We start from the raw sequence: 18,629 nt of genomic DNA, 5'->3' as shown, positions 1-18,629 counted from the left end.
TCACCTTTTGATGGCTCGACGCTTTCTGTCGAGCACGACTTTTGATGAAGTGGGCACACCTTTTGAGGGCGCAACTTTTGATGGCACGCCTTTTTATGGATTGGGCACGCATTTTGATGGCACGTCTTTTTATGGATTGGGCACGCCTTTTGATGGTTATGACACCCCCATACAGTGTCCTCTACAACGTTATGACACCACCATCCAGTGTCTTCACCAATGGTCTGACACGACCATACAGTGTCTCTTATCCTCTTTTATTTTTATGTATTTTCTTGTTTTGTTACTCTCTCCAAACTCAAGTTGGTTAGTTCCTATCCCCCTTGAGTTTGCGGGGGGCTGTTAAAATCCACCTACTCTCCACCTACTTCACCCACTTAAACCTACTCCACTAAACCTAACCCACTACACCACTATCACCTCACCTACTCCACTAAACCTAACCCACTACACCACTACCACCTCCACTTCACCTACTCCTTACCTACTACACACTCACCCTCTTCTATATATAGGAATCATGAATCATTGTAATAAATATCAATAACATCAATCATAATACATACAATTTCTCTCTATATCAATTTTTCTTACAAAGGTGAATGCCAAAAATCATAGCCTTGTCTCTACTGAATTTAGTGGTATGCATCAAGATGGGTGAGAAAATATATAACAGATGCAGAAAAACACACTTTTTCATCAGGTATTCTTTCTTGATGATGCTCTCCGAACACATCAACAGAGTCTGCAAACATGAAATTCCCATCTGAATCTCTGCATGCCATATTTTGAACCTGCCACTTAAATCTTTAAGAACTAGCAACGGGGAAACATTACTTTGTGACCAAGCAACTTTACTTATTACTTACTTCCCCTAGGATAATTCCCTGGTTTATGACGCATTAGAAAGGTTCTTTGGTTGATACAACACCAATGTCATAGAGATCCTGCAACATAGTTTGAATTAGAAAACAACTATGGACGGCACCAGGCTTTAATTTACTAGCCATTTGATCACAGACAGCCTCGTTTTTTAATTTCGGTGCTTCCTTCATCACAGTGCTTCTCAAATACGTATCTTACCAATTGGGCTCTCCATCTCCCCAGACTGGCTCAGATTACTATGGTAAATAAACTTTTCTTGAAAACCAGAATACAATCATTACAATCAACCTACAATTTGGCTTGACTCATAACAATCCTAGGTATATCTTTTTATGACAACATCAATTAGATGTGTTCCAAAAAAAATGAATATTGCCTACAATGCTGCATGGAAAGGGAGACACCAACCAGAGACAAGGACGCCTCAAAATACAGTACAATACAATTTGGAGCACAAACCTTGTGCCAGAACCTGGAATAAAGTAAGTGAAGAACAGCATGTTCAGCACCGCCAACATACACATCAACAGGGCTCCAATACCTGCACATGAAAGACGCTAAATAGAACTATGCATAGCATATAATCATCTCTTAGCAGCAAATGACATATACATAAAACAGATCCCCTGTAGGAAACCACTGTAGTGTCGAACTATAGAGATTAGTGTTAGCAAAAGTGGCACTTACATTTCTTTCATCTTATCAACCAACGCTTCAGAATTTTTAGGGTCCATAAATCTCAAATAGTACCTGGACAAAAGCAGAATGTAAGATGACTAAGAATCTAATTTATAAAAATAAATAAATAAAAAAAAGGAGTGTAACTAAAATGAGAATGTTGAGAAAGATGAACAACAATGTTATGAGAAAATATAAAATAAGACATAAATGCATTAGGGAAAACATAGAAGTGACACCATAAAATGAGCGAAAGTTGTTTGAAATGGAATGGCCATGTGCAATTTAGACCAATTAACATGCCTGCAAGAATGAGCGGAAGTCTTAGAAGACCTCTTGTCCTCTGTACTTCTTTTATATTTAATAAATTTCCTTTTGTTGCAGATCAAAATAAATAAATAAAAAAGAGTGATTGCTTCATGTTAAGTGTGCTAAAAAAAATAAAAGGCGGACAAGGACTTGACTGGGACATGGCTTTTAATAAAGCCAACAGTAGAAAAGAAATCCATGCAGTTGACGCCAAGTAATTGGAACAAATAATTTATTTCAGACAGCTTACACATAACTATAGTTTAGATCATACAAATAGCATACAGCTGATAATCAGTGAACTGACATTCGACAAACATGTAACATTATGTAGAAATTTAATGTATAAAGAGAAATAGAGAGAATTAATTATGTATAGAGAAATAGAGAGAATTGTATTATTGATTGATCTATATTGATATTTTCTGTCTATTACAAATGGTTCCTTATATAGATGTAGGTGTAGGTGTAGTGGGTTAGGTTTAGTGGAGTAGGTGAGGTGGTAGTGGTGTAGTGGGTTAGGTTTAGTGGAGTAGGTGAGGTGGTAGTGGTGGTAGGTTTATTGATAAATTTTAACAGCCCCCCGCAAACTCAAGGAGGATAGAAACTAACCAACATGAGTTTGGAGAGAGGAACAAAACAAGAAAATACATAAAAATAAAAGAGGATAGGAGACACTGTATGGTCGTGTCAGACCATTGGTGAAGACACTGGATGGTGGTGTCATAACGTTGTAGAGGACACTGTATGAGGGTGTCATAACGTTGTAGAGGACACTGTATGGGGGTGTCATAACGTTGTAGAGGACACTGTATGGTGGTGTCATAACGGTGTAGAGGACACTAGATGGCAGTGTCAGACCGATGTAGAAGACAGTTTATGGGGTCATGTCGGACCGTTGTAGCAGACAATGCTGTGACAGTTGTTGTGACAGTTTACGGAGTCTTGCTGGACCCTTGTAGAAACTAACCGGAATCAATGTCGGGACAGTTTATAGAGTCTTGTCGGACCCATGAAGGAGCTAACCGGAATCAATGTCGGGACAGTTTACAGAGTCTTGTCGGACCCTTAAAAAGTCGCACCCTCAAAAGGTGTGCCCAATTTTTCAAAAAAGCGTGCCATAAAAAGGCGTGCCCAATCCATAAAAAGGCGTGCCATCAAAAGGCGTGCCATCAAAAGACGTGCCATCAAAAGGCGCGCCCAAGTTGTCGGCGAGCACCGAGAGGCGCATGATGCGCGTGTCTGCCTCTTCGTCAGGGTCTTTATAAACTGAGGCAGAGGCTGAGGCTTGGAATCAGAGACAAAAAACCTGCTAGAAAAACTCTGAAAAACTCTTCGTTTTCTGAGAGAGATTTCTGAGAGAGATACGCTGTAACACTCTGTTTTCTGAGAGAGATTCCTGAGAGAGACACTCTGTAACACTCTGTTGTCCAGAAAATGGCTTCATCTTCCCGTGGTCTGCTCACTCTCTTTCCAGACCTTAACGAGTCCACAAGAGAAATAACTGGTGCGGTGGCCAGTGAACCTCAACCAAACACCTCTGTGTTTGCTCCGTTGAACTTTCCGATGCGGTCGGTGGAGCAAAAAATGGCGGTGCAAACTGATATTGAGGCCAATCAGTATACTCTGAAGTCATGCGTAGAAACCATGACTGCGGTCACAAATTTGTCGCACCGGCTGCAGAGCAGGACAAATGAGGTGCAACAGTTAAACTCCCAGCTGGCTCTGCTCCAACGCATGTATAAGGATGCGCGAGCAGAGATAAGTGTGCTAAAGGCAGAAAACAAGGAGCTGAAGCGGAAGGCCACCGTGATGTTCCGATTCGGAGGGCCACCATATGCTGCAGTGGAGGAGCAGGGAGTAATGATCATGCCCAGTGGAGTGGGAAACACGGAGGCAACACCGGCAAGGGCCGCCCAGGACGGAGGCAAGAAGAAAAGACCGGCGGCAGAGTAGAGAAGAAAAAAATCCCACCTGTGAATGTGGTTGTTTGTTTGTTTGTTTTTTTTTTTTTTTTTTTGTGTAAAATTGTGATCGGGGTTGATCCCTGAGATGAATAAAATATGGTTTGGTGTGCAAAGCTAGATGGTATGAATGGAATTGAAAAAAGATTAAAAATAAGGTGAAAGAAAAATAAAGAAAGAAATAATAAAAATATATTTGAAATCAAAAATGAAAGATGGGGGAAATAAGGAAAGTGGTTTGGAGAAAATAAATAAAAATAATGGAGTTTGAAATCAAACGGAGGAGAGATGATGTTTTTTTTTTTTAATTTTTTTTTTTTATTATTTTTTTTTATTTATTTATTTTTTTTATTATTATTTTTTTTTTATAATAAAAAAAGAGATATATATATATATAAAAAATAAAGAAAGTGGGGAAAGTGGCGGTGGATGCAAAGTGGGTTGGAAAGTGAAAAGATGAGAGAGAGAAGGCATGTGGGTGGTTGTCCATTGTGGAGGACAAACATAGTGGGTTATATTATATTCAGAAAGTTGTCCATTGTGAATGATGGTTTTGATGATGGTGATGGAGGAGTGAGTGTGGAGAGTGAAGGGTATTGAAGAAGAGTGAGGAACGATGGGTCTGTGAGACATGCTTGTGAGAGAAAAGGAACCTGAAAGAAAGAAGAGATGAGTGTTGTAGCTCTGGCAGAGGGATTGGTCTTAGTGAGATCAGACAAGAAACTCGAATTTGATGAAGACGAAGCAGCAGGAACATCCAAAGGCCTCAAATCGGTCTTGAAGTCCCTAATTTCTTCAAGCAAAGGAGCCAAATCAGAATAGATCTGTACAGTCCCTCTTGAAGGCACCTCCAAAACCGGCAGCAGACAACCGTAGCATGTCGCGAACAAGGCGGAGACGTATTGAGCACGGCCAGAGCGGAGAGCTTGACCGAGGGTTCCAATCGATTTCTGGAGATCTAGAAGCAGAGAGAGACCTTCGGAGAAGCCGTGGCCTTGGTGATCGATGGCGTAAGTGGCGAAGCCGGACTTGGCGAAGAGGACGGAGGTGAGCTGAATGAGCCAGCTCGACTCGCCGGTGAACCCGTGGACGACGGCGACTATTCCGATGATCTTCCCCTTGACGCTTTGAAGGAGAAGGACGGCTCAAACAAGTCTGCGATATCGAAATATATCGAATCCAAGTACGGTGACTTGCCAGCGGGGCACACAACTGTGTGAACAGCTTCATTCCTCTGGAATTGGTGATGTACCTCTCTCTCTCATCCTGGCATTACCGTAAGGGATGAGCTCGGAAAATGGAAGACATGAACACGACTGGACATTCAGCACTCCACATGTCAACCTTGGCATCATATTGCTGAAATTGCAGAATTTCTGGGGCCATATACAGTGGAGACCCGCAAACTGTCTCTGCGTGATCATTAGGATGTAAAATTCTTGAGAGACCAAAATCAGCAATCTTTAGCACTGCATCACTGTGAGGGCTTGAAAGCAAAATGTTCTCTGGTTTCAAAGTGAAGGTATGTGTTGTGTAGAAAATAAGCGGAATAGGTTGAGGTCCGGCGGGCGGTCAAGGCAAGGTTGCCGCCCGCCGGAAGGCAAAGAACACCAAGATCTTTAACCTATAGCTCTGATACCATGTAGAAATTTAATGTATAAAGAGAAATAGAGAGAATTAATTATGTATAGAGAAATAGAGAGAATTGTATTATTGATTGATCTATATTGATATTTTCTGTCTATTACAAATGGTTCCTTATATAGATGTAGGTGTAGGTGTAGTGGGTTAGGTTTAGTGGAGTAGGTGAGGTGGTAGTTGTGTAGTGGGTTAGGTTTAGTGGAGTAGGTGAGGTGGTAGTGGTGGTAGGTTTATTGATAAATTTTAACACATTATTAAATTTCTCCTTTCCACTTCTGGAAAGTCCAGCATCCACTCTCCTTTCTCTCTTTTGACAGGTCCAGCATCCACTCACCCATTCAACCAAAGTATGTATTTTTGTGCAGGGCCACACAAGTGGAATATATATGACAGAAGACATTTCTTTCTTCTTTGCTCTTTATTTTTTGTTTTCTTCAACAAACCACCCTCTATATGTCCCTTCAGGCATCTCCATGCTTCACTCTCAGGTTTTCCTTTCTATTCATCTATGAAGTATTGACACTTCAAAACAAGTGTCGTATTCGTGTTAGACACACAGACACTTCGGGGACACGTATGGAACACACCACATGGCGTGTCTCCTTATTTAATTAATTTATTTTCAGGGGACACAATAGGGACATACCAAGTTGTCTTTTCCCCCATTTTATTTAGGCCAAGTTTGGCATGACCTAAATAATACAAAAAGTCAAAAAGTTACTATCCTATTTAAGTCACATCATCTTATTTAAATCACATCACCTCTCTAACACATCACATCAAACCTAACCCAAACCCAACTCATATAAGCCAATAAGTCAAAAAGTGCACTTTTTTAGAACATCCCAAACCAACCCTTAGTGTTTTTGATGAATGTTGAATGTTCATTATTTTTTCATAGATTTAAATACGTAATAGATCATCCATAAAGAAAGATATAAACTGTAAGGGTTAATTTAAAAGTGTTTTTTTATAAAAAAAAAAAAAAAATTGAATTAGAGTTAATTTTTGTTAATATTGATTGTTTGTGAATGTAATATTAATCTAGATAGCAAATAAAAATATATGAAAACATATTTTATTGCCGTGCATCCGCCGTAGCCATGTCTGTGTTCCCATTTTTTAAAAATTGCAGTGGCTCGTGTCCGCATCTATATCCGTGCCCATGCTTCTTAGCTATTCATCTTCCCCAAACGTAAAGTACTTCAATGTTTAGCAGAAAAAAGAAAATTCTGGTACAAAATATAGCCCTCATAAAAAACAAATAAATCTCAATACCATTGCACCATTGTCACTAATAGAGTAAAAATAAATAAATTTTAAAATTTGAAACAACAGATTACCAGCATGAACCAGCCCACTGTGGCATGGTGTTTGTTTCGCGTCTGGCAGGCTTTCCCGACGAAAGATCAGCGGTCTCAACCTGAAAATCAATCATCCAAGTTTACATGTATGAATATTAAAATGAAAAACAGCTAGACAATTACTAACAATTCAGAAATAAATAATATGAGAAGAGCCAGCACGCTGGCTAAATTGGTGTTGAGGGTGTTAATAGTTGACATGTAGTCCAAAGTAACAATAGTTTGTTTGAAAGATAGGTATGACTGAATTTGCAATTACTGCAAATGAGAGCAACTGATCAAATAGGTGTTTCTTTTGCCTACTCATCATGATGGCAATTCATGCTCCATACAATTGTAGAGAAGTTACAGAAAAGAAGAAGAAAATTTAAAATCAGAGTAAAATCCACTCCAACTTGCTACAGGATTCCAAACATTTGTTTGTTTAGCATGTCTTCTCAGCAATCAGACAAAACTAATGACTAGCCAGCAACAATTTTGCCATGAAGAGTTTGATTTTGAGATCTTGGAAATGGAAAAAAGGGTAAAATTCAAGCACACGTGTTTGATTTTGAGATTATTTGAACAAAGATGTACACAAGCAGAGAAAGTAAGTGTTTTAGGCAATTACTGACATTTTGACATCCGCAAGTACGAACTCAGATAAGTAAAATACTGCAGAACTCATCTATCCATCTGTCAAACATAAATAACAAAACAGAAAGGACAAAAAAAGGAAGAACACATCAAGAAACTGATTTTGAAAGATTTTAACCAATTATTAACATTTTCACTTCTCCAAGAAAAAAACCAGGAAGTAATGTGATGAAGAACTCATCAATTCATTTGCTAAACATAAATGGAAAACAGATAAGAGAATAAAGAAGGCAAAACACACCCAAGAAACTGCTTTTGAAAGTGGTGGTTCTCCTGTCCCAGTGGGAGTGAAATCATCCAACTCAGGAAGGGCAAGAGGCAGCTCACTTTCAGGAAGTGGAACACCCTCACCTGTGTCCTTCAAGAAAACAACTGGGATGGGCTCCCCCAATACCGTTGCCGAGCAAAAAGCCAGTCCCTCAACTTGTAATTCACCGAAAGGAAGACAAGTTTCACACAAGATCAATTGTATTGAATGGTAGAAGCTAAAAACACCTCCAAATTCCCTCCCCTGCCCTCCCATCACCCCTCAAAAGGGGAAAAGAATGCTTCAGACAAACTAAGAAAAGTACACCTTTCTAGACAAACAACCACTAAAAGTCACCTTTTTGTTCCCATTTCCAATTTTCTCCACCCATTCAATGACTTTGGAAGCAGCTTCTTTACTAGGTAAGCCATTGATGTCCAGACCCAAAATTGGACTTGACGAATTTACACTAATACCTTCACCTGAGTAAGGTCTTTCAGAATCACCAGAACTTCCACCATCTGGGGTCACAACCCAGCGGATAGGAATATCATATTTCAAAGCGAACTCATGGTCGCGCATGCATGTGCCGGTACAACCATTATTGCTCCTGTACCATAGCTGCAACAGAACATGCTTAATATGTTACAGTCAATTCAAATCCTAGTACTTCACAAAGAATGCAATCAGTTAAAAAAATTTCCTAGTTGACCAAGTGATGTACCAATGCACTTTATATCTTACATTATAGATTAGATAGACATTGCTACTAAGCATAATACATGAGCCAATGCTAAAAAGAACGAGAATATAAGAAATTAAGAAAAGGGATTTACAGACCTCCCCAAAACATAATCCGCAATCCAAATAAGGATAGTTAGTTGGGCCATAAGTCTCTAGCTTGCCCGCAAAGAGGAGGAGGTCAACAACCAGCACAGTCTTCGACTAGTTCTCAAAGTCGTAGCCAACGGAGTGGGCAACCACCTACCTATTATTAGTGTGGGCAGACCGGGCATTTGATGAAGTTTTGCACTCAGTTAGGTTGCACATTTGGTGCGTCTAATTTGAGACAAACATAGAGACATCTGCCAGCTCAGTCAGTTCAAGCCTTGAGGGCCAATCAGGGAGCCACGGCTTAGTCCGTGCATCAGGTCTATGCTCCGAGGGCTGAGTAGGTAGATCAGAGACCTCCGGGGCGTGTGTATACTGTTACTACGTTGGATCAATTACCAGTACCACTGGTTGTAAGAGGTAACTTTTTGTTGTTCAATTCTCTAGCCAATATGTTGAGTTATATGTGTGCATCTCATCCATTTATATCATCTTCTTTTGTATTTGCCTTGGGGTTGGAGTTTGATGAGTTGGAGTCTCATCTGGTTGTTGAGACACCTGTTGGGGATAGGGTGGCATTGGGTCAAGTATGCCACTCTTGTGAGATTGAGGTCACAAATTGTCGACTATCCCTCTATTTCATTGTTCTTAATATACATGCCTTTGATGTGATTTTGGGTTTAGATTGGTTGACCTACTTTCGGGCTTCGATAGATTGTCACCGTAGGAGGGTGTCGGTGTGTACACCATCCCGGGATCGTTTCTATTTCTTGTGTGACCGGGCTGATAGTTTTATTCCTTTGTTGTATGACCTTAAGGGTCGAGGAGAGCCGAGTTTCCTCTTTGCTATCACGGTGGGCGATGAGGGTAGTCTTGTCCGTGGTGATTTACCGAGAGTGGTTCAAGAGTATCCGGGCAGTTACAACTAATCTACCTCTATTCAACTAATTGATACACACACACATACTCCAACAAACTATGAAACCCCGTATTTTTGATGTATTAATATTTTAGTGAGAGGTATTGGTGGTAGTTTGGTGGTGAGATTTTTAGATGAGAACTTAACTTATTTTCTCTATTTGTTTCATCTCTTTTTACCTCCATTTCATTATTATCATTATTCATCTCTTTTATTTATTTATTTAGTTTGCTTGGGCTCCCAGTAAAGGTTCTTTCCTTGAATCCGGATCATCGGCCGCCCTACCCGGCAGCCCCCCAAAACGACGTCGTTTTGGGGTTTTTTTTTTTTTTTTTTTTCTTTTCTCTTCTTCTTCTCTGTTCTTGCTTTCTCTCTCTTCGAAACCAGAGGGGAGGGGAGAGGGAGAAGAGGGAGGAGGGAGGAGGCTGCAAGCTCGCCATCGCAGCTCGTCGCCTCGCCGCCGACCGTCGCAGCCGTCCGATCGTCGCCCGATCCAGCTCGTCGCAGCAGCTGCACCGCCGTCGCCTCCGCCTCCTCCTCCTCCTCCTCCTCCCCCACTGGTTATGGCCCCCTCCAGTCCGGCCCTTTCCTTCCTCCTCCTCCTCCTCCCTCCTCCCTCTTCCTCTCCCTCCTCCCTCTCTTCCTCTGCGTTTTTTTTTTTTTGAAAATTTGCCCCCAAAACGACGTCGTTTTGGGGGCTGCTGGAAACGGCTGCCGGGTAGGGGCGGCCAAGAATCCGGACTCTTCTTTCCTTTCCCTCTAAGCAAAAGTTCTTTTATTTCCCTAAAAGCAACCTTTTTTTGCCTACAAGTCAATTATCTTTCTTTCTCTCCAAGTTTACTTGGAGGCTACTCTTTGTTTTGCCTATAAATTAGAACTCATCCTCTCAACTTCTTTCCATTCTTCTTCTTGGTCCATCCATATCTCTCTCTCATATTGTTCTCTCTTAAATTATAGAAATTTGGAGTTTAGATTAAGAGTATTTAGAGTGAGAGTTAGCATTTTATTTAAGGAGGAGAGTTGTAGATATTGTGAAACCTTATATACCTTATGGCTTAGAACTTAGATATCCACGGAGAAATATCGAGATTCGAGTGTTAGCGACGGAGGAGACTGTTTTGAGGTAATTCGGGTGGTATACAATATGATTTTTTTAAATATCTTTGCAAAGAGTTTATTTTAATTACTTCCAATTTGTAATCCTCTTGATTATTGTGATCATTTGATAAATCCTGTGAAATCATTATCTGTTGACACGTTTGAGTACTCTGGTCATTTGATAAGTTTTCTGAAGTTGTTCTGTATAGTCAGTGTTGATTTATCTGGCTAAATGACATGGAAATGCTCCGTACATGGATCGAGTGGACCTTGCCAATAGCTTGGACCAATAGCCTGAATAAGCGGTTGTGCTTAGGTGAGGTGGGTGAGGCCGGTCACTGGTCATGTACCGAGTAGGATCGGGTATTTGATCCTAGATAAATTATCATATGTCGAGTTGATTTTTCTATGCAATTTGGTAAATTGCTAGATTATCGAATCTAATAGGTTGTGTAATTGTTGGATCCCTGCTGATTTATTCTCTGTCCGAGCCTTGTTATTCCTGTTGTATTGTGTACTTCCCGAATTAATTTATTTTTCAGGTGCAGAGGAATTTAGTGAAGATTGGATCAGAAGTTCCAAAGAGATTATTTGAGTTGGAGATTTTTGGGGCCACAATATATTCTTTTTTGGAGATTTGTATAATTTATATTTTAGAGACATTTGTGTTAATTATTTATGGAGACGATTTGTATATTTGAGATTATGAGTTATCTGTAATTATAAATTTGAGATTAATTTGATTTATTAACGGCCCAGAAGTTGGGCATTAAAGAAACTCTTACTCTAACTAACTAACCAACTATAGGCTTGAGTTGATGATGTGGTTGTAGCTGCAACACTGATATGATGATGAGCTGCAACTATTGTTTTATATCTTATCATGGCAAGCTGATGGGGTGAGTGAGCTCCATAAGCTTGGACTTGAGATAAGAGAATTGACCGACGGATAATGGTTTAGTGAAAATATCAACCAACTGGTCCATAGTAGAAATGTATTGCAAAGTAAGTTGCTTGGTAAGCACTATGTCTCGAAGAAAATGACAATCAACCTTGATATGCTTAGACCTTGAGTGGAAAACAGGATTAGAAGCAAGAGCAATGGCAGATGCATTATCACACCACAAGATAGGATGAGTGGGAGAAGAAACACCAAGATCTTGAAGTAACATTGTAATCCATGAAATTTTTATAGTAGTGTGAGTAAGAGCTCTATATTCAGCTTCAGTAGAACTTCGAGAAACCGTAGCTTGTTTCTTTGTAGACCAAGAGATAAGATTGGAGCCCAAGAAAATACAATACCCAGAGGTGGACTTTCTGTCAGTAACATCCCTAGCCTAGTTAGAGTAGAAAAATGCATGAAGATCAAAGGAACTAGGATGAAACCACAAGCCATGGTGAAGAGTACCCTTGATAAACCGAAGTAGCCTCTTGACTGCAGAGAAATGCTTAATAGTGGGAACATGCATATGCTAACAACACTGATTGACGGCAAGAGATAAATCAGGTCGAGTAATTGTGAGATACTGTAAGGCACCCACTAAGATTCTATATAGAGAGGGATTTTGAAAAGAAGCATCAGAATTAGGAACAGAATGAGGTTTGACTGCAATGGGGGAAGAGCAAGGTTTGCAATCAGCCAAACCTCCCTTTGTGAGAAAATCTTAAGCATACTTTGCTGCGACAGAAAATACCCTGAACCAAGAGTGCCTTTGATAGAAACACCAAAAAAAAAGAGATATCTTCTAACTCCATGGAAAAAGCTTGAAGCATTTTGGAAATCAAATTCTGAAAATGATGAGTGTTATTACCAGTGAGCAAGATGTCATCCACATACACTAGGAGAACAGCGATAGTGGTTGCAGTTCTTTGGATGAACAATGATGTATCACATTTACTGTTTTGGAAACCTTGAGATAACAGAAAAGCTGAAAATCTGGAATACCAAGCACAAGGAGCCTGCTTTAAGCCATATAAAGCTTTGTGAAGCTTGCACACTTGAGTAGGTGAAGAAGAAACAAATCCTAGAGGTTGGAGCATAAACACTTCTTCAAGCAAACCATGAAAAAAGGCATTTGAAATATCCAATTGTTTCAAGGGCTAATGATAATGAAGAACAAGACACAAAAGAATGCAAATAGTAGGCTGTTTGGCAACAAGACTAAAGATCTCCTGAAAATCAATCCCATGTTGTTGGAGATAACCCTTAGACACCAATCTTGCTTTATGTCTTGCAATAGTACCATCTTAATTTCTCGACTTTAAACACCCATTTACACCCTATGGCCTGTTTACGAGGTGGAAGAGAAACAAGAGACCATGTGTGTTAAGTATGCAAGGCATCAATTTCCTTTTTCCTCTTGCATGGCTTTAATCCAAATAGTTGATAAGAGAGCTTCTTTGTAAGGAGGAGGTTCAGAGTCTGCAAAAAGATTAGGAGAAGACTTGATAGCTGATAAACAAGACTTGGGCCTGGTGAGCATAGGATATGTGTTTATTGAGGGAGGTGGAGGCAAGGAAGCTGTATAGAAATAGACTGAATAGGAATAGGAAGATCAGAAGTAGGATGAGGAGAACTAGGCTGCAGAGAATGAGACCTGGGCTGTAAAGATTCAGAACTAGACTACAGAGTGGCAGAACTAGACTGTGAAGAGACAGACCTAGACCTAGGCTGCAGAGTAGATTTGAGCTACAGAGGGGTAGAATTGGACTGCAGATGAGAAGAAATCTACTGAGAAGAACTGGGCTGAGAAACACAAGGAGAAGACCAGAAAATTGATGTGAAGAAGACAGACTAGAAGAAGAAGAAGAAGATTGAAAAAGAGTTTTAAAGGGAAAACAAGATTCATTGAAATGAACATGCCTAGACAAATACACTTGACCTGTAAGAGGATCCAAGCATCCATATCCTTTGACAAATGGATGATAGCTTATGAAGACACGAGAGAGATTTGGGTTAAAGCTCATGAGAGACATAAGGTTCGAGCCAAGGGAAACACTGACAGCCAAAGACCCTTAACTGAGAATAATCAGGAACAGATCTGAAAAGCAACTCATAAGGTGAATTTATCTTATCAATATTATTTTGTTGTCTATTATTTAGATTTTCAGGCAACCATTGTTTTATTAATTGCACCAATATTTTGTATTGGTCTTGGTTATTATTATTATATTTTGGTTTCATTCAATTCTCCATCTTTTGATTTCTCTTTGTTTTCTCATAATGTAAAAACTACTACTCCCTCTCCACGCATTGTTACCTACCTTTTAGTTTGCTTTTATAGAGTCAATACATCCATTGTCACGCCCTCAAAAATATACCCATTATATATATCATTGACATGCATTATTTAAGGAAAACACTTTAATAATTCATTATAATATCCATCAGAGTCTTATTAAACAAAAGCATTACATGTAACATCAAAGTAAATGCCCTACCGGCTTACATCTTTCCAAGCCAACACTTGGACACAAAGTATGAGTTCTAACTCAAATATAAATAAAGCCCTAGGCTTGAGTGTTTACATGTACTAACAACGAAAAACAAATAACTAAAAACAGTCTTCAAAATCCAAGTCCTTCCAAGCTAAGTCCTTGGAGGTAGCTTATCACCTGAACCTGAAAATGATGTTCCCATAAAGGGTGAGCCACAGCCCAGTAGAAATATACTAAACCACATATAAGCAATGAATAAAGCAATAGCATTCAACAGATGGTTAACCAAGATAATCAATTACTTCATTTTACAGTCTCATGACACTATTGTCTAACACACGTTTTACTTTCCAATTTTATCAACATGGCTCAGAACCTGGCCAAACTTACAACAGTGAATTACATATATCATATTCACGTCCTTCGAATACCAACAAACAAATGAGACTCAAGCTCAAATCAAACACTTCATACTTCTAGATTGATACACATTTTAGTGCTGTATCAATAAAACACTTCTATATATATAAGCACACATAAAAGTGATGCTAATAGAGTCCATCCCCTATCTCCTCCCAAACAAGATCCGGTTTAGAGGTCCATCCCCTATCTTCCCCTAAACCGTGGAGTACATCCCCTATCTCCTCCCACACAAAACAATGTATGCAAACACATAACATATACAACACACAATCAATACACATAATGTCTGTATTAATTCAGCAGTCAAAATTGATGACTTAATCAATGGTTAGTTTCAGTTATCCCTAATCCACATGCAGTGTCTACAACAAGCACGACTATCCTCCACCGATAGCCCAAAACAATTATTTCTAGACTTGGAAATAAATATACCAACAATTCAATAGACGAGTGATTTAAATTAACCAACTACGCCATTTAATCAATGAATTCCCCAATTCCATGAGTTTAACCATATTTTTCCCAATTCCATGTATTAATTATACAAATTAATTTATTAATACAACTAGGTTTTTTCCAAAATCACCAAAGTATCCCCAACATATCAAAATGCCAAAACTTAGAACAAAACCTATAAAATGGAGTAGGAAATCCCTACCTCGAAGAAATAGCCCCAAAAGAGAAGATGGAGATGAAGACCCAAACTCCAAAGTGCTCCGAACTACCAACAATTCAGATTAAATGAAAGCCCTCGACCCACTCTATCTTTTTAATAAAGGATCTAAGGTAGAAACTTACTCTAAGTAGATCAATCCTAAGAGAGAAGGTGTGTAGAGGGAGAGAGAACTCGTAACTAGGGTTTTGGAATATGAAAGTGCAAGAAAAACAGATCTGAAACACGCTGCTGCCTATTTAAACCTGACAGGCTCGCTCGAGCGAAGACTTGGTCGCTCGAGCGACCAGACACAGAAAAACTACGCTCGAGCCAAGGAAGCCTTGCTCGAGCCAACAACCCAAAAGCTCGCTCGAGCGAAAGAAATCTAGCTCGAGCGAAGGACTCAAACCCTCAGGTCTGTAACCAGACACACGCTCGAGCGAAGGAACTCTCGCTCGAGCGAAGAACGAACTAACTCGCTCGAGCGAAGAAAAGCTCGCTCGAGCCAAAAACCTCCGCTCTCAGATCTTACTACAAAACGCGATCCTCGCTCGATCGAAGAAACCCTGGCTCGAGCGACGGGCCAAAACAAAGATCTCGCTCGAGCGAATAACTGCTCGCTCGAGCGAAGGGTCAAAATTCTGGGCAGCAACCCTTTGCTCCCAAGCTCAACCAACCTGCTACAAACCTGCCCATTGCATCCCCCAACTCAGAAATAGGAAAATAAAGGACGGTAACAATCATAATACAATGGCAGGAGCTACGGAACCTAAGTCCGGATACAATAATCAAATGGGAAAAGACCGGGGTCGCTATATCCATCCTTCATGCCAACACACCCATCCTTCATGTCATAGGAAATCGAAAATGCACGACTTTTCTCTTTTCATCTATTTGCTTGAAAATAATTTTCACAATACTAATATGGTAAGAGCTATCCAACTATGAACTCCATTATTATTACTATTATTACGATGTGTAAGTCCACTCATTTGAAGCAAAACAATGTTGATGAGTAATTCATTTTGCTGGTTTTTTCTTTTTTCTTTTTTTTTTATTTAAATTGGGTGTTACATATAGAATTTTGTTTATTTTGTGATATATTTTTGTTCTTCTTAACTTGCTGTTAAGTAATGTGGTTTGCCATCAGAATTGTCTCAGCTTGTGTGGTCTTCTCTTAGCAAAACTTATATTTAAAAATTTTATAATCTCTTTGTAGTACATGTGAATCTTTGTTCAATTGTTTCTGTGGGGACATTTTTTAGGTTGTCCATGTGGCCAATGTCATTAGCCGAGGTGCCACGTGGATGGATCATGCTTCTAAGATATGATGTGATCATACCAGAATTCAATATATTTCGATAGAGGACAAGAGTCCTAGATGGTTTGAGGTTCTCTTTTTGGATAGAGATGAGACTCTAAGACGAGTTCATTCTAATCTGAATAAGAGGAGTCCAACATAGATGTTATCCTTATAAAAGATAGTCCGATGAAATAAGACTTCTAGGAGACGAGTGTACTGCTAGCTATAAAAATAAGACACTCTAGTAGGTCAAAGGTATGCTTTTACTTGAGAGGTGTTTATTTGTGCTGATATCTTGTGAGATAAGTTGACTGACTTGATCGTTAGAGTGCCCTTGGGTGGACGAGCCATCGTGGTGTTTGTTGTCTTCTTATGTGCAGGTGTTGGGCTCTTCTATTCTTTCGTGTGCTTTACGGCTAAATTCCTTAGAACTCGGCAAGGAGATCTAGTTTGGTTGTGAGGTCCAAAATCAACACCTACAGTTTCTACTTTTTAGATGATATCATAATGGTCTTACCCTTTTTTTTTTAAATATATATATACTAATTTAAAAAGGCCTGTACAAGGCACATGCTATTATTATAGTATGTTTAAGTTTTGTATTTTGATATCTTTTTAAAAATTAAAATATTATTTTTATGAAATTGAATAGAATAAATCATTAGATATATGATAGAATTATATCGTATGATATGTGTCATTTTTTATTTATTATACACCTAATGATGTAGTCTCCAATTCTATTACCATATCATTTTGGGTGAATTTATGAATCGTTCACATTTTTTCCAGATTTATTAAAAAAAATTATGGTGTGTAACTTTTCTCAATAGATAAATATAAAATAAATATCAAGATAATTCTCTCATCTAAAAAAACTACTAAGATAATTCACTGAACTAATAAAAAAAATAAGATAATATATATATATACAAATGACTAATTTTCAATTAGTCATACATAAATCATACTTGCATAACAAATGAAAAATTTTGTTAATAAGTAAATCATAAAGTAAATTAATAATTTTTGATGATACAAAAAATATTTTTTAGTTAACTATTTTGTTAATAAATAAATCATTAAGTCAATTAACAGTTTTTAATGATATGATAAATATTTTTTAATAAATAATTTTGATAATTTATTATTATATAGGAAAATAAAAATTTTTTTCTGAGTATTATATTAAATTAAAATTTATAACAAACGATAGTTTATTATAGTTTATTTTCCTTTTCAACAAAGTCTTCCAATAGGTAAAAGTTAGCAACAAATACACCAAAAGTTTTAAAAAAATAAAATAAAATAAAATAAACTAAACCCTTGACATCCTCAAACCGGTTGTGCAGTGCATCTTAGGCAATGTGTGGCATAAATTTTTTGGGCTAAAATGTCACAAAAATATAAAATATGTTAAAGAGTCAATAAGACAAAATATCACATCCAAATCATAATCATTTTTTTTTTCTCTTACAAAAATCAAAAAAATCAAAAAATCTATCTCAAACAAGATTTTTTAACTCCAAACTAAAAAAAGGTCAAAAAACCAACCCACATTTTAAACAAAAACCAATTTTTACAAAAAAGCTAAAAAACATCGTCGAGCTTTTTGTACGAAGGGGTTGTCGAATTCCTTTGAGATTTTTGTACGAAGGGGCTTGTCGAATTCCACCGAGATCCCAAGAATGGCAAAAAAATAAATAAATAAATAAAAACAAGGCATAGAAAGTGGGCGGGCCCACTACCACATCATTAGTGCTCTCTCTGGCTATCCTTTTTTAGTGCTCCCAAGAATTTTTCTATAAACAAAACACACACACACAAAAAAAAAAAAACCAATCCATGGGCACAACCATAGAGCCCAGTAGCAGCTTACGACAGTACAAAAACATTGTTTAAAAGCCATGGAAACAAAAACATCAAATGTTGTATATTGTTCAAAAATCTATCATCTGCTTGAATTCTTGGGATCTTGGAAAAATTCGACAAGCCCCTTCCTATAAAAATTCGAGTCTATTAGCCATATTACAAAAAATAAAATAAATATATAAAAATTAAAACTCACACAAACAAATTCTCGTATTTTTTGGATTGGGTAGCATCACAGAAAAAATAAGGATAAAAATCTAGAAACACAGCATGAAGTTTCTTGTCAGTGTGCCTGTGAATGAATTAGTTGCAGTGGAAGTAGGCAAGGCCATTATAATGAAGATAGTGGATGAGACTGTTTTTATA

At 38.3% G+C, this 18,629-nt stretch overlaps 1 protein-coding gene and 1 pseudogene across 2 annotated transcripts in view; both read right to left on the bottom strand.

The window, feature by feature from the left end:
- The window catches only part of LOC114257319 (leucine--tRNA ligase, chloroplastic/mitochondrial-like), a 39,264-nt pseudogene extending 26,446 nt beyond the window's left edge, over window positions 1–12,818 (bottom strand). The window contains exons 1-11 of the transcript XR_014341361.1: window positions 12,777–12,818; window positions 12,384–12,672; window positions 12,218–12,282; window positions 11,625–11,909; window positions 8,082–8,345; window positions 7,719–7,900; window positions 6,821–6,900; window positions 1,573–1,635; window positions 1,345–1,426; window positions 870–947; window positions 693–794 (exon numbers count right to left, since the gene is read on the bottom strand). The product of XR_014341361.1 is annotated as a leucine--tRNA ligase, chloroplastic/mitochondrial-like (transcript). The remainder of the gene's footprint in view (window positions 1–692; window positions 795–869; window positions 948–1,344; window positions 1,427–1,572; window positions 1,636–6,820; window positions 6,901–7,718; window positions 7,901–8,081; window positions 8,346–11,624; window positions 11,910–12,217; window positions 12,283–12,383; window positions 12,673–12,776) is intronic.
- A 1,103-nt stretch (window positions 12,819–13,921) lies between these two features.
- Window positions 13,922–18,629, bottom strand: part of LOC145798919 (uncharacterized) — a 43,800-nt gene continuing 39,092 nt past the window's right edge. The window contains exon 6 of the mRNA XM_082888288.1: window positions 13,922–14,193. Within this exon, the coding sequence (XP_082744414.1) occupies window positions 14,140–14,193 (54 nt within the window). The 3' untranslated portion in view covers window positions 13,922–14,139. The remainder of the gene's footprint in view (window positions 14,194–18,629) is intronic.

The sequence above is a fragment of the Camellia sinensis genome, chromosome 9 (assembly GCF_055761805.1).
Source record: "Camellia sinensis isolate YWXY chromosome 9, ASM5576180v1, whole genome shotgun sequence".
In the NCBI taxonomy this organism is placed as follows: domain Eukaryota; kingdom Viridiplantae; phylum Streptophyta; class Magnoliopsida; order Ericales; family Theaceae; genus Camellia; species Camellia sinensis.
This window is presented reverse-complemented; position numbering and strand designations above follow the sequence as displayed.